General features: G+C 43.8%; 1 protein-coding gene across 1 annotated transcript in view; it reads right to left on the reverse strand.

The window, feature by feature from the left end:
• The window catches only part of TNFSF11 (TNF superfamily member 11), a 361,635-nt gene that overhangs the window by 227,399 nt on the left and 108,616 nt on the right, over window positions 1-25,620 (reverse strand). The window contains exon 2 of the mRNA XM_069640032.1: window positions 2,623-2,790. Coding sequence (XP_069496133.1) covers window positions 2,623-2,790 — 168 coding nt within the window. The remainder of the gene's footprint in view (window positions 1-2,622; window positions 2,791-25,620) is intronic.

Below are 25,620 nucleotides of genomic sequence, written 5' to 3' on the forward strand. Positions count from 1 at the left end.
GGTTATTGAAGAACCCTGTTTTCTGCCTTAAATGTACATATGAATATTAATATGAATATTAGATTATTAATTTAATGTATTTCTTCTTCAGTGTTTATACTTAATGTAAAGAATACTGAACAGATTTCCCCTGATGAAGAGTGAAAATTGATACTCGAAACGCGTTGGGCCAGATTATACTTTGAATGTTTTTTTGTTAAAAATCTGAATAAATTACTGTTTTTCTGATAAACAGATGAATTGTCAAGTATTAATTGAGGCACTTCAGAATATTTTGCAGTCATAGCAAAGCACAGAAACTTACTGAAATTAAGAACCAAACCCTGTAAAAAACAATAAGGTTATTAGTTGAACCCTTAAAAACTCTATACGGGCCACAGCCCTTGTTGATAGTGTGCAGGGGACGCGGGTTTCCGTAATCAGGAAACAATTTGTAAAATGCCAATCTGATACCCATTCACAAATCAAAACGGTTGGGTTTGTCATTGCTTATTTTTAACAAGACCTCATTGCAATGAACAGATATAAATCAAGTGACTGAAGGGACACTTGGATAAGACATTTGCATTACACCAGTCGTGCATTCACAGCTGCAATTAACCAGACTGTCAGCAGACTGCACAGAAATAATACTGGCAGGTCAATGTTTGATGTTACTTCTTGATAGAGTTAACTCAAAGAAATAGCACAGATGGGCTGGTAGAGGGTGACAATGGTCATAGGGATTGGCGTGGCCATGGGTAGTCAAAAGGTGGGTAAATAACCAAACAACACATCCAAGCTGGGTACCCAATCATGTCATCTCCCCTAAGCTGCACTCTAAGCACCACCCAAAAGCCAAAAACTAAAATGAAGACCAACCTTATTTCAGTAAATATTATGATCAGAGCATTAATGTAGAAAGCCGTTTTATGAATTGTGACAAAGTGTTGGTACTTCTTTAACATGAAATAACATAAGAGCTGGACCTTTACCATGTATAGTCATCACATGGAAGTTGCAGCTTTAAAAGCCAAAATGCACTGAACATATCACCCAAGTACTGTTATCTTATGACTATATAAAGGATACAGCTTGTTAGAATGCAAACTGAACATAGCACTTTTACGTGATCCCAAACCGAGATGTTGAGAAAATTAGTCAATATGAGGTGAAATGATTCACATGTTTATCAAGTGGAGAAGCTGGGATGTGTGCCCAGGTGATCGCTTCTCTATCCAAATCTCCTATCTTCCCATCATACTGCGCACCAACACACTAGGATTTCTGCATTGTGTTCTTTCAGAACCGAAATAGTTGGTATTTCATAAAACAGATATGCGAAGCAACACACCACGTTTTAAACTAATCTGAAAACGTAAAATAAATCTTTATCAAAACAATGGTGGGTAAAATAAGGATGAATTATTGTGATGCGATTGAGAACCAAGCACACTTAAAGTTCCAAAACCTAAAGTGATTTATTTAAAGGTAAGTGTTTTTTCACTAAACAATATCACTCATTGCCATCCCTCCTTATGGCGAGCAAGCCAGGGGTCGCAGAGGCAGTGCCAGGTGTAACAAGGAGATTGCCAGGCGTGCTGCCAGAAGCCTTAGCTTTCCTTTAGTGATGTCCAGGAAGTAAGGAGGAATATTAGAAAGAAATGTTTAATGTTTGAAAATAAAATGACTCTTGACAGTTACTCTTTAATTTATCCGGGAATTGGCACCGAAGGCATTACTGCAGCCGGCCAATCTGGCATTTATTTCCAAGTAAAGTTAAAGGCCGGCCGGCTTGACCCTGGTAATGGGTGATGCTAAAACTGTGTACTTTGCGTTTAATGTTTACTGCAACACATTATCAGGAGAAAATGCAGAAGTGGAAGGCCTATATAAATAGTTACTTTGAACATAGTTTGCAGAAAGGAGCACACGGCTATGCCAACACCGTAAAAAATAATTCCTACTGTCCACTGCAGCATCATGACCAAACTATAAACCAGAAACATGATGTTCTATTTTATGTGTAAGACTGTGTTTTTGTTTGTGTCAGTGTGATTCTAGGCAGCACACAATTAGTCTGTCTGCAATCATGGTTAACCACAATGAAAGATTTTGTTAGCACATACAATGCAATGTCAGTGTGGTAACTTTGTGCATCATCAGTGGGAGGTCTACGGCACAACCTTTCAATAGGGGAAGGAAAAGGACAAGTGTTCATACCAATGATTGAGGCAAGAGATCTTTACAGATAAGTGAGCTGAGCTGGTATTCAACTGATAAAACACATTTTTACATCACCAAAATATTACACTGAATATAAGCAAACGTGATTTAACATTCGAGTTCATGGCTAGGAGCATAATTAACTGGCGGAGACAACCATTCCACCTAATTTACAAAGCGTTTTTCAATCGGTTCGCACCCTCGTAATCCATTTTTGTAAATCGGGCCCTTAAACCTGCTCTGTGCAGAACATGAATTCTTCTATTCATAATAACTTCAAGGTTCTCTATAATAAATACATTATTATTCCGAACTACAAGAACGGTATAAACTACAGGTCTTTCTACTTTGTTTGAAATATATATGTTGGGAACATCCATGGTATAGTCAGGCCACGACATACTTGAGTATATTTACCTTATCGACTGCCGCTCGAAAAACCTGTTTCACTTCTGTGCATTTATCTGAATTTCGTTCACCATCTTCTTGAATCATGTCTTCTAAATGAGAATCTTCTTGGAGTGTAAAAAGCATTCCCAAGCAGGCTGCATTTGTCCCCTTTTGAAATGTTCTTCCAGGGCCCATCTGAAATCAGTTCAAATACAAATGAATGTCTAGAAGGTGAACCATTTAACAAAAATGCATTATATTCACTTAATATATGAACCGTATAGTTGACATTTTCGTTAATATAAAGCTCAGTTGATACGTGTTTTGGCCGTTTCACAATGAAACAGCGATCCTAATTTGATGAATAGGATAATGTCACAGTGCTTATTGATATATGTGTCCAGCCACATAATGCAGAGTTAAAAAGACACTGGTTGAACCAAGCCCTTTCTGAGTAGGAAGAAGTGAGTCTGAGCTGTTCTTTAAAACTGAGAGGATGAATTGCTTGTAAACCTTTTTGTTTATGGTTGCTGAACCCGAGTCGCTGAAGAACCATACCCTTTAGAGATTTGGGGTTGAACAAATTCATGTTTTTGTTTTTGTCTGTGGCAGGAGATTCTGTCATTGATACATCACAGGGGCCATAAACATGTTGAGGTTTACACAATTTGCCAGGCTATTGCCCTATTCCATGCTAAGAGGAGGCTAGCAATTTTACGGATACAGAAATATATAGTTTGTGTGTTCGTCTTTGGGAAGTTCTGCTGAGTGGTTGTGATTAATGTATATTTAGTTTTCAGGGCTTAGAACTAATCTATGGCAAATGATTTGCGGTAAATTAACGTTTTTCTGATAACAGGAGAGATGCATCTGTGCTAGACCGCATTGCGTGTGGCTGTCCATATTTTTGTGAATTTCAAACATAGGAAACATCATGTAGTTGGAGAGAGAAGCATCATATGTCCCTGCGTTCGTTTAGTGCATGTTTTTGTATATTGAAAATGATAAGTAAAAGATGTCTCTTGTGCTCTTGCCATAGATCAATATGTGTAAGGGTGGGGAGAACGAGGGTGGTTCATGATTGCCCTGGGAGACTTGAAGACATGTGAGAGCAGGGGTAATGTGAAGTGCAATTAGGTAAGGAACATGGCTAACCTCTTCCAACCCTTTGTCTGTTGAAGAGTTTGGTACACCATCCAGAAGAATGGTTCGATAGTGCAGTTTCACCAAAATTATTCCACATGTGTTTGTTGCCACTTTATATTCAGACGAGGTTTCCTCTTACAACCATGGGAGCCATGGGATCACTGCGCCTGTGGATACCCTGCCCACATTGCAGCAGGTGGCTCCGCACGATTCTACAAGCTCAATCGAGCTGATGCGGATTCTCATGAGGCAGGCGATTTGTACTCAATTCCCTTCCCTCTGCAAAAATCAGGTGCAATCCATAATTTTCAATTGTGGGATGACGTCAGCGATTATCACATTGGCAGCCACCATTGAATGGATGCTGCCACACATACGTGGTGAACATCATCCTGGATTCAACATATGCATGCATTTGTTTATTACCCAATCCAAACAGTATGCAAGCTCATTTGTAATATTCAGGAGCTGCCCAGCCAACAGTTATGGGATTGAACAAACTACTGAAACAAGTCAATAGAAATCATGAAGCAGCCTTAGTGTAGTCAATTACCTGGCTAAGCACTTTAAAACGTTCAGGCCTTGGGCTATCCTGCTTTTTTGACGGACCAGTTAGTAGAATGTTGCAGTAGAATGTAGTTTTAATCTCGCTTTTTCTCCAAATATTGCACAAGTTTTCACGACAGTGCATCTTCAGATTTACTTTTAAGCCTCTGAACGATGCCACTAACTGTAGAGATGTTATATAATAAATAGAAAACAAACTCTACGTGCTCCAATATACAAATGTAACAGATCAAATAAGCCAGCGTGTCTATCTGTAATTGGGGCTTGACATGTCAAAATGGTGATAGACCACTGCAGGCTTGTGTTTAAAAGGAGAATTCGTCTTATGAAGCAACAGGTTACAGATGTTTATACAAGATGGAAATTGCAAACAGAAATGTTCCTGCACTCTAAGATGTTAAGTGTCAAGTATCATTGTGTAAAATTGCGGAAAGGAGCTACTGTTCATGTATCATGAAATAGTGCAGCTGTGTATTCTTTTTGTATTCACACGTTAGGCCAAAGCAATCTAATTGCTCTATTATCCATAATTTACAATGAGCACAAACATGTTTATTAAACTGCAAACACATTTGGTCATCTTGTTAACCAAGATGTAAGGTTAACATAAGGTGTGATAGCTAAATTGTACAAAATGGCTGACCATGCCAGGACAGCACTATACCAATAGCTCCAAAAAACAGTTGTGGCTCACTTGTCTCATGGGTTTTAAAAAGGTGTTTCGTGTTTATGTTTCTCTTAAGACAAGGTCCTGGAGACTGTGGCTGCTATGCTTACAAATTCACCATGAATTGTGCCTTTGAAAAACATTCTCCAATTCACCCCGGGTAATGAGGAATGAATGGCACCAGTTGGAACAGATTTCCCATAGTTAGTCAAATGTTCCTTGTAATTATGTCGGAATGGAAAAGCTGAGTGGTGCATGCATGCAACCTTTTTACTCATGCTTGCTTCAGGGGACTCATAGGGTTACCATTATCATAAATAGAGGTGTTCAGTTTGGCAACGGAACCTTTTTAGTGGTTTCATATAGAAAGTGAAGTACAGAGGCTTGGTCTTCTAGACTCACTATAAGGAGATGCGTAGGTAGAGCTGAAATCCCATACTATCAGGTTTTCCCCAAGCTAGCATTAAAAAGGCTTATTATCACTGTGCTACAGAAGCACATTCTAATGCCACGATGAGAAGAACACCCAGTTTGTGTGCATAAGGTTAGACATTTTACATTGCAAACGGTTACAAGAGGTGCCCTTGGATATCCATAACTCCTTAAAATGTTTAAAATGCTTACACGTGTATGATAGATGTTCGAAATGCATGTTTGTGAAAGACTTAAAAGGCACTACAAGGACATGTTACTCTGATATAGATAGATTGTACATTGTTGCTTCTGAGACTCACACAACTTTTGAATTATTGCAATTTAAGCTGGATAGAGTAGCACGTGATATGTTGTCATTTGGCAAAGTGTGAAATGTGTACAAATCTCTTTAATAAGGAATTGAAAGCTTCTAGAAAGTCCGTGAAGGGGATGCTTTTAAAGGGAGCAGGAAAGTGAACATGTGATGATTCCCCAAGGTAGAAGATAGATCCAAAATAGGAATCCAGATATGTATACATTACAATCCTTATAGCCAATTATGACTTTGCTGATGGGAATTTCACAATATCCCCTAGAGTGAAGTAACCAATTGAAATTTAGACTAACATGAATATAGCTTTAAAAGACTTTGAAAAAATATAAGCATTTGAAATGGGTGAACCGCTGAGTTTGGAGGGGTTATCATGATATATAAGGCTGACACAGGGGGAGAGGACAAGGGGGGAAGAAATGAAGACCAGGAAGTGGGGAGGAGAAGCCATGAATAAAGATCCATAAGGCAAATTGGAACAGAACAGTGTGGACTCTCGTGCTTAGAAACAAACAGTACCTAGGAGGGGCAAAGATTTGAAGGCCCAGTAGAGACCAGACTAGAGAGGGAAATATTCCAACAGGAGACCAGCATGGAGGGAAGCAGGCCTACTCAGGGGGTTCCCAGACAGACTACCTGGTTAAACTGGGAATACATGACATCAATTACTTTACAAAAGTTTGACAGCAATTATACTGAAATGTCAATGATATGCTTCAAGTGGATTTTATTTAAACAACTGTATCATTTCTTTGTGGAGTCAGGCCCTGTATTTTGCTCAGCAATAGTACTTCTTGACCGCTAAATTTGGATACACAAAGTTTCAAGCTCTATAACAGGTGGCTGAGATCCAAAATGAGAACTTGCCGTCAAAAGCAACTACTCACTAAAATAATTCTCTATCAGTTCAAGGGGTCAAGAAAACATAAATGTAACAATACAAACAAACGTAGTCTGGAATCTTTGCCTTCACAATCTACTATCACGTTATAGAGAAAGACAGATCACACATTGACTTCAATTAAGTTTTTATGTTTCTATGTTTATGTTTCTATAACATTGAAGGTAAACACTAAACATTGAATAAACACTAGCAAAGAGCGGGTTAGGTCAGCATCTAATACTGCCTTGGGACATAGCAATCAACTTATCACTAATCTTTAATGAAATGACAAATGATAAACATTCCTTAAGTCTTGAGATTCATTAGGTTCTTATGTCGCTTTTATGTTCTGTGAGTCATTCTTTGATTGTCTTCGTAGTTTTACCTATGTACACTAGACTGCAGGGTCATTTCATTAACTACACTCTGGGGTTCGTATTTCTCTTGCCCACCTTGCCGCCTGCCTCCCGTTCCACTGGAACCATGGTGTACCTCCTTGCATTGAGCAGTGCTCCTCTGGAGGATTATGGAGTCTGCCTGTGCCTCCTCCTGCAGCAGAGCTGTTTACGCAAATTGTTGGCAACTCTTTTCTCCTGCTTTTCTCATGCTTGCTCGGCAGGGACCTGTAGGTGGCCTCTCTTCAGGGCTTTGCCTCGGCCCATGAGATTTTAATTCTTATGGTTGCTCCAGACTGTTCCGGCTGCTCTTTCACAGTGCCTGGCTGCACTCTTCTAGTGCGCACTGTGGGCCGATACACTGCAGCTGGCATATTCTCCCTCTAGCCACACCTCCTCTGGGTGCTTCAGTGCCATTGAATTCAATGAGTCTCTCTCTAGGGGGGCCAGTTTACTAGTCCTTCTGCTGTCTTCCATGGGGATTGGGCACAGCATGGGTCAGAGGATGTGTCAGTCATTATTAAAGGATTCATCAGGAACTCATCCACCCTAGCCCCTACGTGCCCCATAAAGGTGTTAATTTCTGGGGATGGTGACACATGCCCCTCTCTGGGGGTTTCCTGTCCCGTGGATCCCACTTACCCTGTCCTCTAGAGGGTGTTAAGCATAGGAAGTTCATCATCCTTTTCCCAAAGGGGGTGGCTCCCCCTTCAGGAGAGTTGATGATCCCCTTGGATTCTTCACATTCTCCATTGCCATTCTGAGAAAAAGAACGATGGCCATGTATGCCAAATTTAAGTCAAACGCAGACTGAACAGAGAATGATATTTCAGAGGCAGAGAGATGTTAAAGGGGTCAATAACCCAGTGATGAGGAAGAGCTACTGGCACATAACAAGGTGAAAGCTGATATTGTTTTTATGCAAGGGACGCACCTTCTAGAACAAAACAAGGGATATATAGTCAATAGAATGTATTATTCAAGCTGGAAATAAGTGTAGTTTGTGGGAAGAAGATAGTAGACATGGAGGGTACATATCTGGCAACAGAAGTCATACTAGCGTTTTTTTTATCCTCAATCAATCCTCAAGAATATTTATGTCCCCAACACAAGGTAAGGCCATTTATATTTGAAGATAGAGGAAGTATTATATGCTTTACAAGGAGATTGAATTATTTTAGGAGGTGGTTTTAGCCTTGTCACAGACAGCAAAATTGATAGATCACCAGGTAGTCCATGTCATGGGGAGGTCAGGGCCTTACAGGAGTTGTGGAAAGATGGGATTTGATAGTTCCATTAAAATCCCTCAATCTTGCCACTAGCAATACACATTTTACTCAAAATCACATTGTTCTTCATCACGTATATAATTGTTCTTAACTTCAAAAACATTATTGGCAGATTCCATGAGGTCAGATGTGGTGGTAATATCATGCAGATATCAGCTTGGTACTAGACTGTTCAATGATGGTGCAACAATCTACAGAGCGATGGACACTTAGTATGTCATTGCTTTCCGACATTGCATTTAAGAAATTCATTTGAGATATCACACTATGTAAATGATAACAGAGGTTCAGTGGAAGATATTTTTTTCCATTTTGGGATGCACTAAAGGCAACTGTTAAACGGAAAGGTATAAGCTTCACATCACATATAAAAAAAATATTTTAAAAAGAAGAAGAGACGTAAGTAAGTTAGTTAATTGAGGGAAGCTGAGGAAGACAATGTTAATGATCCATCAGATAGGACAACAGAAGTAATGCTAAGTGCTAGGCAAAAATGGCTCACAGAAAAAGATGAATGAGCCCTGTTCTACACCAGGAAGGCTTATTGGGAATGTGGAGAAAAGACAGGATCTTTGTTAGCCAACAGACTAAAGAAAATAGAAAATAGGCATGTAACATCCACAATATGGGAGGATGGGGTGGCCTAGATGTGCAATTAGGATATCACTAATACCTCAGGGAGTATTATGAGACTTTATCCAGGTCAAAGGATTCGGGTATTGAAGCAGACATATTAGAATTTTAGATGGGCTATACTTGCTGGGCCTACATCAAACAGAAGAACAAGTTACTTACCCCTGGTAACGTTCTTTCGACTGGATGTTCCTCCCACGTATTCCTTATCTTTGATATTTCCAATATCCAGCTTTGCTGCTTCGGAGAAAATAAAATTCAGCAGGGGGCGCTGTGCGTCGATGCCTGTCGATTCGATGTCCCTCGCCTCGGAGGCCTCTGTCTCGATGTCGACGTCACAGAAGCTATATGTAGCACGCACAACGCCCGTTGGCTTCAGTTCCGTTTTCATAAGTGAAGGATTTATCTTGTGTCTGACGATAACTCCTCATGAGAGAGCATAGACTGTAACCGCAATGAAAATTCTACTGCGGGGTAGGTTGGGAGGGGTGATAAGGAACACGTGGGAGGAACATCCAGTCGAAAGATTGTTACCAGGGGTAAGTAACTTGTTCTTCGAATAGATTGTGTCCTCCCATGTATTCCTTATCTTTGATACACTCCCAAAGTAGTTTAAATAATTTGGAGGAGGGAGTAGAATTCAGTATGACATGACATTTCATGGGTGTGTATGGATGGAATGCAACACTACTTTGCCAAATGCAGATTCCTGACCCGAAGAAGAGTCTAAACTATAATGTTTAGTGAAGGTGTGTACAGACGACCATGTGGCAGCTGCACATATATCCCTTATTGGAACTCCGCTCTGCAAAGCAGAAAGGTTGCCAAAATCCTGATCGAATGAGCTCTTAGGCGTTCCGGAGGATCTTTCCCCACCAGTTTGTAGCATTCCGATATTGCCAATATAATCCATTTGGATAGAGTTTGTTTGGTAATAGCCAAACCCAATTTGTGACCTGAATAGCCCACAAATAACATCATCCTGTCTTAACCTTGTCATTCTGGAGATGTCAAAGCTTAGTGCACATTGAAGGTCAAGCCTGTGAAGCCTTTCTCTTCCTTCCCAGGATGTGGCGGAGGATAAAAAGATGGTAACGTTATCTTCAGATTGAGGTGAAACTGAGAGACAATTTTGGGGAGAAAAAGTGGGCTTCACCTTCAGTACCACTTTGTCTCTATAAAAGATAGTGTAAGGAGGCTTGCAGAATAAAGCCTGTAGCTCACTCACCCTTCGGGCAGATGTAATTGCCACTAAAAAGATGGTTTTTCGAGTTAGTAGCCTCAAAGGGCAGGAGTGTAATGGCTCGAAAAGGAGTTTGCATCAAAAGGTTTAGCACTAAATTGAGATACCAAAGTGGGACTTGAAAAGGGATTGGAGGGAAAACATGTGTCAGTGCCTTTCAAAATTGTACTATTAGAGGTATCTTAAAGATAGAAAGCACCACCAAATATCCCTTGATTGTACCAATCTGGAGCCCCAGATTTGCCAGATGTAACACAAATTATAACACCATTGGTGTATTACATGTAAATGGGTCAACATTTTTATCTGTACACCAACTGCAGAACTTATTCCAATGGCAGCGGTACAAAGATTTGGTTGCTGGCCTTCTGGCCGAAAGCAAAATCTCCATTACGTCATCCGGGAGGTCCCAATCCTTGTATTTCAGCCTCTCAGAAACCATGCGTGAAAGCTGAATCCGGATGGAGAACCCGACCCTCCTCTGACGAGAGAAGGTACTCTCTTTGTGGAAGACATATTGGAGGACAGATGGACATGTCCAGAAGGTCCAGGTAGCATCTTCTCATGGGCCAATCACAGGCAACTAGAATCATGGATTTCCTGAACTTTCTCACCCTTCTGATTACGTGAGGAATGACGGGGACTGGAGGAAACACGAATAGGAGTGGAAATTCCCAGTCCACTACGAACCCGTCTCCTAGAGCTCCTCTTGGGGGAAATTACCTTGAGCATTACAGCTCGCACTTCCGGTTTGCACCGGTCGCAAACAGATCCAGTTGAGGGGTTTCCCAAAGGGTGAAGATCTCTTGAAGGACTTCCTGATCTAGTTTCCACTCATGGGAGACTGTGCTCTGCCTGCTCAGAGCGTCTGCCAGTGTGTTCTTCTCCCCGGCTGAATGAACTGCAAACAGGGATATTCCTTCTTGTTTTGCCGAGAACCAGAGCTGCACAGTGGTAGTGACCCTACACCTCCTCTCTTTTTGAGGTAGTACACGGCCACTGTGTTGTCTGTCATTATCAGGACATTCTTTCCTCGTATAGATGGTAGATAAGCATTCAGCGCTTGTCTGATTGCTCTCAGCTTTAAAAGGTTGATATGTAGTTTGGACTCTGATGGAGACCAACGACTGCTGATTGTCAGATCGTTGGTATGGGCTCCCCACCCCGTGAGTGAGGCCTTGGTCACTACTGTTATCTCTGGCCATGGTTGACTAAATGGTTCTCCTTTCAAGATGTTCTCCTGACAGGCCCACCACTGAAGATCAAGTGAGACTCTGCTCGGGATTTGTAGGAGGTCTGACATCCTTCCTGAGAATTTTGACCACTGAGTCCTGAGAGCCCATTGGAGAGATCTCATTCTTAGATGAGCCTCTGGCACCAGACAAATGCAGGATGTCATGAGGCCGAGCAACCTTAGAAAATCGAAGGCCGGTAGGCGCTGGGCATTCTGGCATTGGGTCACCATCTGCAGAATGTCTTGAGCCCTCACCTCTGGACGTGAGGCTTTTCCTAGGGATGCATCCAGGACTGCCCCAATGATTTGGAGTCTTTTTGATGGTATCATGTGGGACTTCTTGAAGTTGAAGGAGAAGCCCAATCTGTGAAGGGAGTGGCAGGTGTAGATGAGATGTTCCAAGGCCTGTTTAGGGGAACTGGCCCTGATCAGCCAATCATCTAAGTAGGGGTAAACATGAATTCCACCCCTCCTGATACTCGCTGCCACAACCGCCATCAGTTTGGTGAATACCTTCGGGCAGAGGTCAGCCCAAATGGTGGAGCTCGAGACTAACAAAGAGAACCACCAATGGCGAACCTCAGGTAATGTCTGTGCTTGTGATGGATCGGCATATGAAAGTAAGCATCCTGAAGGTCCAATGATACCATACAATCCTGAAGCTGGAGGGCCTGAAGGATCTGAGAAAGGGTTACCATCTTGAATTTGTCCTTCCTGAGGAACTTGTTCAAGTCTCTTAAATCCAAGATGGGTCTAAATCCTCCGTCCTCCTTAGGGATTAGAAAATACGGGGAGTACCAACCCTTGTTCCTCTCCGCTACAGGTACTGGTTCTATAGCACCTTTCTCTAGCAGGGTTAAAGGAGCTATAGAGGAGCAGATCTGGAACTTTCAAAGAGTTGTTCCCCGGTGGATGACTCTTGGGTTTTACAGAAAAGGGATGCAGTAACCTTGGGCACCTGTTTCCAATGCCCATGTATTTGAAGTAATAGCCTGCTATTCTGTCACATGCTTTGACAATCTGCCTCTCACTGCAGTCTTGTGAATCAAGTCCTCCGAGAGGTTTTGGAGTTGCTGACGCAGTGGCTGAAGGTAAAGCAGCTGCTGCTGTTGCAGCCTTAGTACTTCTTCCCCATCCAACGCGGGGGAATCTTCTTTGTCCTCTTTCAGCTGGATGTCCTCTGCCCCTTCCAAATGTGGAGTAGTGACAAAAGCACCTACCTCTCCAGGGTGTACCCGTGGGGAGGTTTGGAGGTTGTCTGATTGCAGCACAAAGGGATTTGGGTGCTGCCCTGGAAGTTTGCAGCTTCTCCAAACTCTCATCAGCTATGCTCCCGAATAAATATGTGCAATCGAAGGGCATGTTGAGAAGTCTGGATTGTACGTCTGGGGCAAATCCTGACTTTCTCTACCAGGCAAATCTGCCCATCACTCTACTTGCAGCCATTGTTCTGCTGATACAGTCAACAGATTTTACAAAAAAGGTAGCAGGCGCCCCTCTCCAGAAAGAACAAGGCATGATAACCTGTTCTGTGTTTTTTCCCCCTTTGAGAGTTTGCAGCCATCGCTTTTTGCTCATTGTACCTTTCACAGGTGGGAAATATCCATTTGCATATCAGTCTTTGTCCCGCCCACGTGGTCAGTCCAGCACCGAAATGCTATGGCAATTCCCTTCTGAAAAAGAGTACCAACAGTAACCCCGTGTTTCAGCCTTGTTGGGCCTCGTCAGTGAGGTGGAGCTGTGCCTCTCTGAGCACAGTGAGCAGGGAGTCCACGTCTGGGTTCCCCCAGGTAACTCAGGGCGACCAACCCAAAGATCCTTGCAAACATTTTACAAAAAGGTAGCAGGCGCCCCTCTCCAGAAAGAACATGTCATGATAACCTGTTCTGTGTTTTTTTCCCACTATGAGAGTTCGCAGCCATCGCTTTTGCTCACTGTACCTTTCACATATGGGAAATATCCATTTGCATATAAGTCTTTGTCCCGCCCACATGGTCAGTCCAGCACCGAAATGCTATGGCAATTCCCTTCTGAACAAGAGTACCAACAGCAACCCCATACACGTGTTTCAGCCTTGTTGGGCCTCATCAGTGAGGTAGAGCTGTGCCTCTCTGAGCACAGTGAGCAGGGAGTCCACGGCTGGGTCCCCCCAGGTAACTCAGGGTGACCAACCCCAAGTCCCTTGCAAAACCTTTCAAAAAAGGTAGCAGGCAACCCTCTCCAGAAAGAACATGTCATGATAACCTGTTCTGTGTTTTTTTCCCACTATGAGAGTTCGCAGCCATCGCTTTTGCTCACTGTACCTTTCACATATGGGAAATATCCATTTGCATATAAGTCTTTGTCCCGCCCACATGGTCAGTCCAGCACCGAAATGCTATGGCAATTCCCTTCTGAACAAGAGTACCAACAGCAACCCCATACACGTGTTTCAGCCTTGTTGGGCCTCGTCAGTGAGGTAGAGCTGTGCCTCTCTGAGCACAGTGAGCAGGGAGTCCACGGCTCGGTCCCCCCAGGTAACTCAGGGTGACCAACCCCAAGTCCCTTGCAAAACCTTTAAAAAAAGGTAGCAGGCAACCCTCTCCAGAAAGAACTGGCATGATAACCTGTTCTGTGGTTTTTTCCCACTTTGAGAGTTCGCAGCCATCGCTTTTTGCTCACTGTACCTTTCACAGATTGGAAATATTAATTTGCATATCAGTCTTTGCCCCGCCCACATGGGCAGTCCAGCACCCAAATGCTATGGCAATTCCCTTCTGAAAGGGAGTACCAACAGCAACCCCATACACGTGTTTCAGTCTTGTCGGGCCTCGTCAGTGAGGTGGAGCTGTGCCTCTCAGAGCACACTGAGCAGGGAGTCCATGTCTGAGTCCCCCCAGGTAACTCAGGGTGACTAACCCCAAGTTCCTTGCAAACATTTTACAAAAAAGGAAGCAGGTGCCCCTCTCCAGAAAGAACATGGCATGATAACCTGTTCTGTGGTTTTTTCCCACTTTGAGAGTTTGCAGCCATCGCTTTTTGCTCATTATACCTTTGACAGATGGGAAATAACCATTTGCATATCAGTCTTTGCCCTGCCCACATGGGCAGTGCAGCACCAAAATGCTATGGCAATTCCCTTCTGAACAAGAGTACCAACAGCAACCCCATACACGTTTTTCAGCCTTGTTGGGCTCTCGTCAGTGAGGTGGAGCTTTGCCTCTCTGAGCACAGTGAGCAGGGAGTCCACGGCTGGGTCCCCCGGTAACTCATGATGACCAACCCCAAGTTCCTTGCAAGAATGTTATAAGAAAGGTAGCAGGCACCCCTCTCCAGAAAGAACATGACATGATAACCTGTTCTGTGGTTTTTTACCACTTTGAGAGTACGCAGCCATCGCTTTTTGCTCACTGTACCTTTACCAGATGGGAAATATCCATTTTCATATCAGTCTTTGTCCCACCCACATGGGCAGTCCAGTTCTGTTGAGAAGTCTGGATTGTATATCTGGGACAAATCTTGACTTTCTCAACCAGGCAAATATGCGCATCACTGTACTTGCCTCCATAGTTCTGCTGATACTGTCAACAGAGTCAAGACCAGTATGGAGGGATTCGCACATTGCATCTTTCCCATCCTTGACAATGTTTAGAAATCCATCTTGCTCTTCCCCTTCAGGGATATGCTCAGCCGCCATGGAAATGCACTCCCAAAGGGTGTGTATAAACCTTGCTAACGTGCACGTAGCATTAGCCGATTTCAAAGCCAGGCTTGATGGAAAGGCACAATTTGCTCCTCTTGTGGTCTTCTGTCCAAGACATCAGTTGCCTGCCATATATTCCATAACTCTTGACATCAGTTGCCTGTATGTCACTTCTCAGTGGTCACCCGGGTCTGCCCTGCCGAATTCAACCTCTGGTGAGGTGTCTAACCCACAAGCCTCATGTAGTGCTTCCTGTAGGTTTTTCCTTCTTGAGTCTTAACATCAAACTTTGCACTCGAGGTGCGTGCCTTTGTTTTTTCAAAGCAGTCTTCTGAGAGTTAATGGCCCTCATTACAACTGAGGTGCTAAGTGCACCAACTTTACCACCATGGTGTAAACTACGTTTACACCATGGTGGATGGCGGATTTACCGCCCCATTACAAGGTGAGTGGGGCGGTAAATCCCCATTTCCCATTTTCCCTTCCCCATTCCCATTTTTGCCCCATAGGGCATAATGGGAGTGGGGAAGGCGCTAATTACGTGCCGTAATTAGCACCAAGGTGCCTTAGCACCATGGAACTTAACGCCTGCAAAAAGCAGGCGTTAAGGTGGGAATCAGGCGTTAAGGGTTAACGGTGGCGTTAACCCTTAACGCATGAGTTGTAATGAGGGCCTGTGTGTGTCCTTCAGTCAAGTCCTGTTAAAAAAGCAGTGGCAAAGCCAACAGTTTTTGGCTTGTGTAAATGTATTAGGCATTTGCCTGGCACTGCTATTAGATGCCCATGTACTCACACAATTTTGAACCTCATACCCCTACAGCAGTGCCTACACAGGAGGGGATTGGAGGTAAGAAGGGAGGGGGTGAGGGGATGAGTGACAGTGCAGATTGCACTTTACACACACCAGAAAACGAAAAAGGAAAGCCCAAAATGTATTCATGCTTCCTGTGTTCGTGAAAGGGGGAATGGATGGCTGAGTGCAGCACTGAACTTCCACTCGGTTACGTGTGAGAAATTGGGTGTTCCTGGCCTGGTGCTCCTACCTTGCCTGGCTTTGTTGTCACGGGTGGCCTGAAGAGGCCTGTCCACTGCGAGGAGTAGGAGAGTGGGGAGGGGGTGCTTTACATGCACCAGAAAATGAACAAGCATTGGCAATGACAATAGTTTTGGCGTTTACTGTTTTTTCTTTGCATTATGTATTTATAGGCACCCTGGTGCAAAGAGGAGAGTGCAAAGTGTGAAACAAGGATGTCATAAGGGGTGCAGGTGTGCAATAGAGCGAGAAGGGGAATCCATTGTACTGGTGAAATGTTAGTCCAGGTGCAAATGTTGGTTAAAATTCAGCTGTGCTGCTGTAAACAAGGTGCCTTTAATATGAGCTCAGGAAACAAATGTCTTTAAATTCCCGATAATGTGTGTGTGCGCATGTGGGAAGACCAACAACAAAGATATGCGGTAGACCCACTAAAATATTATTCTGCACGCATTAGTTTACAGTTTTGCAAAATGTATTTTAAAACTCTCCGAAATACAGTTTGTGTGTTGCATACATATTGTAGTATGCGTTCTACTTGTACTATCAGTCTTTCAGAATATCCCATCCTGGCGCATCTAGGGATAGTTGGAAAGGAGGTGGCAGGGTTGCAGAGGCCCAGCTCAGGAGCACATTTTGGAGACTGCCATGGCTCTGCCTGGGCTAGCCCCCTGCCCACTTTAAGCCCTGGTTAACAGTCCTTGTTATGCAGGAACTCGCTATGCTTAATATGAAGGCAGGGAAGGGATTCAACTACAATTTCCAGAATGCAAAGTGATTAATGTTGCTTGCATTTGTAGGGCTGATTTAGTGGATTACATGACATGGTGGTTGGAGGGGGTTGGCAGTGAGACCTCTGTGGCTTGGGTGTGATGCAGAAAAGCCAACCAAACCTACGTGACTCAGGCAGCCTTAGGGTTAGATGTACATGCTACTAGTATATTTCATATTGCACTCTGCTGCCATTTGTATCTCTGCTGTGGGTGAGAGGTGAAGGGAGCCCCAGTTAATTGGATTGCTCTGTGCATCCCCCACCCCGATCTTTACTGCCTGGGCTCACACTGATGTGACCAGCTCTTGTCCTGTCCCAGAGAAGCTACACCGATGGAAACCAGCGCCCACCTGCAGGCAACACAGGGGGCACTAGGGGTTAGGAGATTGGGAGGATGAAATAAGTGACACCTTTAAAAGGCTAGGTGCTTGTATGATGTGGATCCCATAGACCTCAAACACTCGGCATAGTTTCTGACCAAGCTGGGTAAAACAGCTCAGTGGATCAGCCCACCTGTTTTGAAGAAAGATTAACTTGTGTTTCAGATTCTACATTCTAGTCCTGCTGTGATTTATAAACATAGGTCACCTTTCGTTGTATAAGACATCAGTTGTTATGATCCTTATTATTAGCTTTTAATATCTGTATACTGCGCTTTTAGATGGACAATGCATTTCCGTGCACAGGACAGGCAGTAATAGTAATATGTAACTCAAGTGCATCGTTCTTCACAGCAGGGGTACTGACCCGCTGAGCTGTTGGCTTGAACAGCAAGAATCCAGAGTGTTTGAGGCAAATGTCATCCATATCACACCAGTTTCTAACCTGTGAAAGATGTCACTCATTTCCCCCACCTAGGCTCCAGCCCCTAATGCGCCCTGTGCAACCTCCCTGCACTAAACATGTTAGAATCCAAGCTATTACTACAGTGAGCGGAAACAGTAAACAATGCTAAAAAGAGCGCTGTTTTAAAACTCTTTGGGCCTGATTTACAAAAGCCTTTTACAATGGCACAATATAATTTGAAAATGTTTTGTAAATCAGGCCCTTTGGTATTACTTTTAAATGTTGTGAAGTAACAAGGAACACACAAGCTGTGCTCATTTTAGCAGTGTTTACCGTCTCCGGTCGCTCTAATAATAGCTGTTGGGATTAACCGATGTCGGCCTCGGAAGGCCTTAAAGCCTCTCTGACCTGTAAATGCAAAGTTAAATAAATCTCAGACTTCAAGATCGAGCATTAATTAATATTCTGTGCTCTGATAGGTCACCACACAGAAGCAAGTAATACCCAACTACATCAATTCAGTTGTTCTCAGGTTCCATTCCCAGTGCAGCAGGTGCATTGTCACAGGAGCTAACTTAATAGCTATGGTGCACTAAAGACAGAGTTGCTCTGTGGATTAAGCCACAGCCCCGGGATTCCCAAACACAGCACTTCGGGTAATTTACATAATGTATGTGACTCCTTGGAAAATCAACGCAATATTCGCCAGGTTGTGCAGCCATACACTGTGCAGCCATTTATAGCAGGCTTTCACCAGCCTCAGCTGCTTGTCTCGAGAGGGTCTCACGGCAATCCGTCTCCCAGAAGCATGACGCGGCATTTTCTTCCCGTTGGCTCTGACTGCGCGAGCCCTGCTGCTTGAGCCTCTTTCCACAGCCACTGCACCCGTTGTGGCGCCGGTTTTGACCAACATTTACTGTACCAGTTGGAAATCCAATCCTACCCTTTTCCATGAACCAGCCCCACCTGGAGTACAATAATACAAGTTGGTGTACTCCCCCCACAGCGAGCCTAGAACCGTTAACCAGGTTCACTCTCTTCTCAAAACAAGGCGGCACCGTTATACCATGCAAGAAGGTTAATAAACTGGAAAAGTAGCTCCCACGGACTCCACCCCATCTTCTTTAAATCTGTACTGGGGTGATTTTACCAAATTACTCCAATCCTGCCCTGAGGAAGGCCTCTACTATTGATGCCAGTCTGGCACGCCGAAACGTGATATCTATGTGTGTTGTTCCCCTCGGGAACGAGTTTATGATTTCCTCCTACACGTTGGCAGATAAACATGCAAATTTAGTGAATTGAATATTTTTTCTCTACACCTACCAGGGTAATTTTAATACACCCAGGAAGGCCCTGTGCTGTAGGAACAATTGGTATCCTGAAAGGATTGTTTTATTCTTCTCATTAAATGCTCCTGAACAATCCACGTTTGTGATTTGATGAACATGTTGTTCTTTTGCACTCTATGTATTCATGATAAATGTTATGTTTTATGTCTTTCTTCACTTTTTTCAATTGCTTTTATTCAATTTTTGTCAAAAGCATAAGAAATTCCGATCTATTAAAAAACTGTGCTTTCAACAATACATCTATTGTCAGCATACTCTAGACTTCTTCTTTGGTTTACTTCCTTAGTGACTGGCTTTTGCAAGCACTAGCCTCAAATTGATATGGAGATTTAATTCAAATTTTTGACAGAATTTAGGACTGTCTACAGTGTGAGTACCCTTTTGTCCGTTCTGTTTAACCAGTATATCTTGCCCCCACTCACGCTCGCACACAGGGGCAGCCGTATTGTTTGTTATATATTTACAGCAGGCGTATCAGAGTTGCGACAACTGCCGCTGCCAAACATTACAAGAACCAATGCCAAAGCAGCTCCTTGATTCACAATAACATACCTGGTGGTGCTCTACAAAATAACAAATTGCTCTTGTAAGCAGCAGGGAAAAGGCGGCTTTGTACAATGTACAAAGAACTCTACCCCATGCCCCGCCCCAGATCACAGTTCAGGTGCGAAGGAGGGAAACACGGCAGCATGGGGCTGGTGGCCATCGCAGACCTCTATTGCGGGGCCACAGGTAATAAGGTACAGTTCAAAGACCCCAACCGTATATGCCCACCTCATCTTTCTGTGAGATGATCTCGTGCTGGATGCACCGGGAGGGGTCCATGCTGTGGCTGATGCAGCGCCTGTCTGCACTCTCAGCTCCATGGGCTGCCTGTACTTCTCCTGCACTGGCCACGGGGGGGTGCTCAGACAGCCTCCCTTCCTGCCTCCTTCCCCTCATAGGGACTCTTCCTGACGCAGGGCCCTGGGCCAATCACGGATAGGCTCGGAGGAGAGGGGGTGGGATGGGAAGTCCTGTTCCCTTTGCTGAGCGCACGTCAGTATAATTATTGTAGCAGATCAAGGCAGTGTCGAGCTAACGCAGAGTCTTTTTCAAGGGGCTTTGACTGGCGTGCATTTAGTTCTGCTTTGCTCTGAAACATTTCCTTTCACCGCAGATTTGGTAGATAAATCTTGAACAGCATACAATGCAGGCATTGCAGTCTGCCATTTTAATAGCGAATTGCAAGGCCACATTTGTTCACTGCCACATTTTTATACAGAAATACTAAATAAACATCCCCACCTCTCCCCCTTCTAATGCTGTATACAAACCCACGTGGCTCCAGTGGAGGGAACATTTTATGAGCGGGTGGCGGGGGAGCAACCCGCAGGCCGCAGCATCTATCCCTGGAAGCTTGGCCGATTCTGTGAAACAAAATGGCTGTCATATGTAAAAAAAAGCACAACTATCCAACCAATAACATCATAGTGACATCACACTGCATATCCAATCAGGTACTGCTTCATCAGAACACACTAGACACACATCCACGAATAGGAACATGGACATTTTTACAGACATTTTGCCAAAAAACATATTCATAACAGTAACCTGTTTATTTGAATTACAAAATACATTGCAATATGTAACATAACTCAAACCCTTCAGTAAATATTTTTTAAAGCATCAATCAAGTCAAAACACATGCCATCCGCCATGTTGGAAGTAAAAATGGCTGACAAATTCACCACAAAGTACAAATTCAGCCAAAGAGTGAATAAAGAGGTGTGTTTGGAGGGAAAAGGCATGGGAATGGGAGGAAAAACCTATAGATTTCACTTAGCAATGTGTGTTAAATGGGTGGGACACATAGTCAAACTATATAAATCCCTCCTCATATGTTAACCTGCATTGAAAAGCATTACAAACCTACATTCAAAGCCCTTATTTCAAGCTCTCGTGTTAAAACTCTTATTTTAATGACAATCGTTTTGACTTTATAGGTAGCGCTTTCACTGCCACCTACTAGCCAAAATTAAAAAGGGAAGCCCAAAACAAATTCCTGATTTCCGTGTTTATGAAAGGGGGGATGGATGGCTGCAGTGCCTTCCATTCAGTTCCGTTTGGTTCCGTGTGAGAAATGAAAGAAAGTGACTGTGAAGAAATAGCTGTTAGATGACCATCAGCTAATTTGGAACTTGTTTAATGAGTTGTATGTCATATTTTAAATTGCTCATTATTGAATTAGGTCATAGGATCAGTTCAACTTGGCTTGGGATCAAATCTAGCCCCCCCAAATTCATAAACACCCATATTATGTCGAACCTACTGAGGAAACAATATTGCCACAGAACTAACCAGCACACAAAGTGGAACGTTTTAGAAAGGAGTGTGCTAGTATTGAAACAGATCTGGAAGTCATTTGTTTGGTTATATGTATATATTATTATAGTGCTTCCTCCCTTATTCTTGAACAATTATCCAGTAGGCGATTTGGTTTATTGTTTTGAATGTATGTGAAAACCTCTAATAAACTGTATTTAAAAAAGTGTGAAATTGAATTAAATAGATAACAAGGATTATGTTGTGTCCTTTTTCAAAGATGAAGATTTCATTGAAAACATGCATTGTATGATGGTGTTGCACACATGTGCCAGCTGGTTTCTGCACAGGGATCAGGCCTAAGGATCTAACACAATCCTCCCCTCACAAGGAATTAACATGTGAAACCATCATATAATGCAATATTGCAATTAAACCACCATCTTTGAAAAAAGAAAGGCACAAGAGTACAAGTTGCACGAGTAACTATATAACACATTACTTCAAGAATGTATAAGGATCTTAATTAACAATAGTAACGTTATTTCACTTTGAGGTCACTTATGATTTACTAATCACACATAGCAATGCAATTGCACTGTAGAAGAGTCCTTTAATTCAAAACATGTGTTGGCACTTGGCACTTATGGAAAAAGCATTTGTGAAATAGGAGTTATACAATTCCTTTGTATCATGCATTAAAACACAATGGGCCTCATTACAACTCTGGCGGTAGCCGTGCCCTTATTAAGTGCACAGCTGCCGCCGGAGTTGCATTTTTTCCGGCACCCGCAATTGGGCAAGAACTGGGTCATGCCGAGCTTGGCGGACCCGGTAATTGCCCATTTGCGGGTGCCGGAATCAAGGGCCTCCCAATCCCCATTCTGGCCCATAGGGCTGAATAGGGTTGGGGAGGTCAGATGCACTGGCACATACAGAGTTGTGCCGGTGCATCCGACGTGCCCTGTTCGCGGTTGCCGATACACCCGCCAGGAAAAACCTGGCAGGTGAAATGGCACCCGCGAGCAGAGCACGTAGTATGGCGGTCCGGGAACTACGGTACCGGCATGCTTACCGGTACCATAGTTCCTGGACCGCCATGCTTGTAATGAGGCCCAATATATTTTTCTCAGGTTTCCAATCTTTGATGATATAAAATAAGGTTACACTAGAATAAATATACTTTTCCATGTTCAAGACTGCCTGTGCCACGTACAAATCAGTCACAACCAAACCACCACTCCACCTAGCTAAGACTCACTTTTCCAGAGGCCAACGCACAGCGTTGGACATGCCCATCGGAAAATCAACCATTTCCCAAATGGGAATCCAACTTCTGTGGGCTGGTGCCATGGACTAATGCATCAAGAAAAGGTGTGTGTTGTATTTGTTTGAGGCGGACAGGTCAGCTGAAGCTGATAACTGTCTGCACTCTCGCTCTCCAAAGTCAGGTTTTCCAACAGCTTGTGCGAGCATGAGTCACAGTCACTGTGCAAAACCCTCCTGCCGCGGTGCTACCAGCTCTATGTACATCTGATCAAGATTGATATTAATTTATCTGCTTGTGGAACTGTCTGATTCTGCGCATATTCAGCAGATTCACATGCTGAACACGAGAGAGCCTGAGCAAGGCAGTGTGCGTGTTATGCACTGTTTAAAGGGCCTGCTGCATCCAACATCATCTCAGAGTCGAGTTAAACAGAGCGACCCAAGGACCATTGGAGCCCTCACGTTCAGGTCAGGAGTTTTTGGCAAACTAAACAAATTTGTACTTTAACGGTTAAAAGGTCCCAGTCCCAGCGCAATGCCCTCAGGTTGTGATACTTCAAACAGTAAAGCATACAGGGATCTGCTTTTGTAGCTGTCACAGATCTCTGATGCTCGTGTACACTGAAATGCAAGAGACGCCTTAACCTGCCAGCCTGATTTACAGGGAGCCTTGTCTTTCCCGAAAAATGCACAGGCTTGGTATGGCAAAATTGAAACAGAGGCAGGCAGCTTTGAGGCCCGAAATGAGGTGGAGGTTCTAGGAGGACGAGGTTGAGGGTGGGATATGTCCTGTCTAGTAATCACAAGAACCTCCTGTGATCGCCGAAGGTCCAACGACACACCAGCAATAAATAAGTGGATTCAGAGTGTCTAGGAATAAGTCTTTCTTCCATTCTCTTTCAACTTTAACAGCCTTCCCTTTCCCTCGTAGCATCACTACCCTCCTCGCTCCCCAAGTCCCACACACACAAGTGAACTACATTTCCTGACACTACTCCTCACCCAAATTAAACATGAACAACGGTTCACTACCCCATTTCTTCAATCAGTCTTCGGGCCATAATCTTACCCTTTGTAGTCGTTGATATCTCCCTTCCCACTGTTCCTATCCGTACATCGTCGCCAGGCTATTTTGCTCAGCCTCATGAAGAGTCCTCTCCATCACCTTGATAGGATTCGTGTGATGAGTAAGTGACTTCCAATTCACAACGGTGGTTTCTCTCCAACTGGACACTGCCGGGCAGACTCTGGAAGTGCGATGAGTTCCTCGTCACTTGATGCTAGTCTTCTTCTTCAGTGATCATGGAGCCTTTCTTGCTAGTGATGATCAATGGGTCCTCGTGAAAAATGGCAGTGTGTTTCTTGGTTTTGGACTGCTTTACCACTACCACATCCTCAAGCTTCAGCTAGGAGTCCTCAGCACCTCTCCTGAGGCAAGCATAGTGTTTCATCTTTTCCTTGGCACCTTCATCCTTTCTCCTCATGTCTTCATCTTCTGCATAATTTCTAGAAACAACTTGGTGTTGTGTTAGTTGGGTGCGAATGTTATGATCAAACATGACCTGAGCAGGACATTTCCCTTTGCAGCTGTGTGACGTGCTCCTATAATCTCACAGCAGTTGATGTAGCACCTGTTCATATGGTTGCCCCGTCAGGTGTGAGATCTGTAGGGCTCTCTTCAAATTGGCCATGAAACGTTCAACTGCCCCATTGGCCTTTGGCCATAGCGGATTTATATTTCTATGATTGAATTCCATATATTCTGCAAAGACTTTAAAGTCCTGGCTTGTAAATGGAGGCCCGTTATCAGATTTCACCTGTCTTGCAGTGCTGTATGCCATGAAGATTCTGCGGAGCACAGGAATTCCGTGGTGAGCCGCCGTGGAAGTGACATCTGTGCTTCTGGAAACCGGGAATACTCATCCACCACATCTAGCGCATATTTCCCCCCTTCAATAGGACCGAAGAAATTGACCACCACTTCCTCTCACACCTCTTTTTGAAGCACCGTCATGTTTAGTGGTTCGGGGTGTCTGGTAGGCGTGATGAGACAGCACGTGGGACACGCCTTTAGCCGGTCCTCCACCATCAAGTCGAGTCGGGGCAAAACATACCTTCTACCTCAACATCCTTTTCATTGATACGATCCCTCTGTGACCCTCATGAGGCAGCTCTATCACTTGTCTCTTCAGCCATGTGGGTACTATTATTTTGGTGCCTTTGAGCAGCAACGCTTCCTCTCACATTGCTAACTCTTCTTTCACCAATAACAGACTGTCCACCTCTTTCCTCACCTCATCATCTTCAAGGCGACTCCTCTACTTCGCTTTCCGCCACCTTCCTGACCTCAGCCCCTCTATGACGATCTGTAATGCTATATCGCTTTCCCCTTCTTGCGTCAATTTGATCAGGTCTATGCCCTGTGGGATTGCTTGTTGAACCAGGTATCAGATATGCCTGTCTGCCAACGATGGCACCAGCACTCTCCTTGCTTGTGGAGATAGAAAATCTGCAGGGTTTTCTTCTTTCCCTGGCCAGTGAACGATATTAAATGCTAAGTCCTGTAGCCGCAGGCCCCACCAAGCAAATCAGGGCAGCATCTTTGCCTGGGGGTTTCTGTAAAGAAATAATAGGGCTTGCTGATCCATTATGATTATAAATGGGTTTACGTAAAGAAAGAAATGAACGTTTTCACAGGCCCAGACAAACGCTAAGCGTCTTTCTCATACTGCGAATGGCGCTGTTCTGTTTTTGATAGGCTCCTGCTGGCATACAACACAATAGGTCTTTGATTGGAGTTGTCTGGTGCCTTCTGAGACAAAATGCTGTCGAGACCCACTGGGCTTGCATCTACTGTTAGCTTGGTCTCTCTTTCTGTGTCAAAATATGCCATTTTCTCGGCTTGTGGTATCCGATCACGGATGGATGTGAATGCCTGTTGGAACGCTGTAGACCATTGGAACAGTGTATTTTGTTTTGTGAGGGCCCTCAACAGCTCACTCATGGTGGCAAAATCCTTATT

This window comes from Ambystoma mexicanum, chromosome 7q (assembly GCF_040938575.1).
Source record: "Ambystoma mexicanum isolate Mex_15411 chromosome 7q, UKY_AmexF1_1, whole genome shotgun sequence".
Lineage (NCBI taxonomy): Eukaryota > Metazoa > Chordata > Amphibia > Caudata > Ambystomatidae > Ambystoma > Ambystoma mexicanum.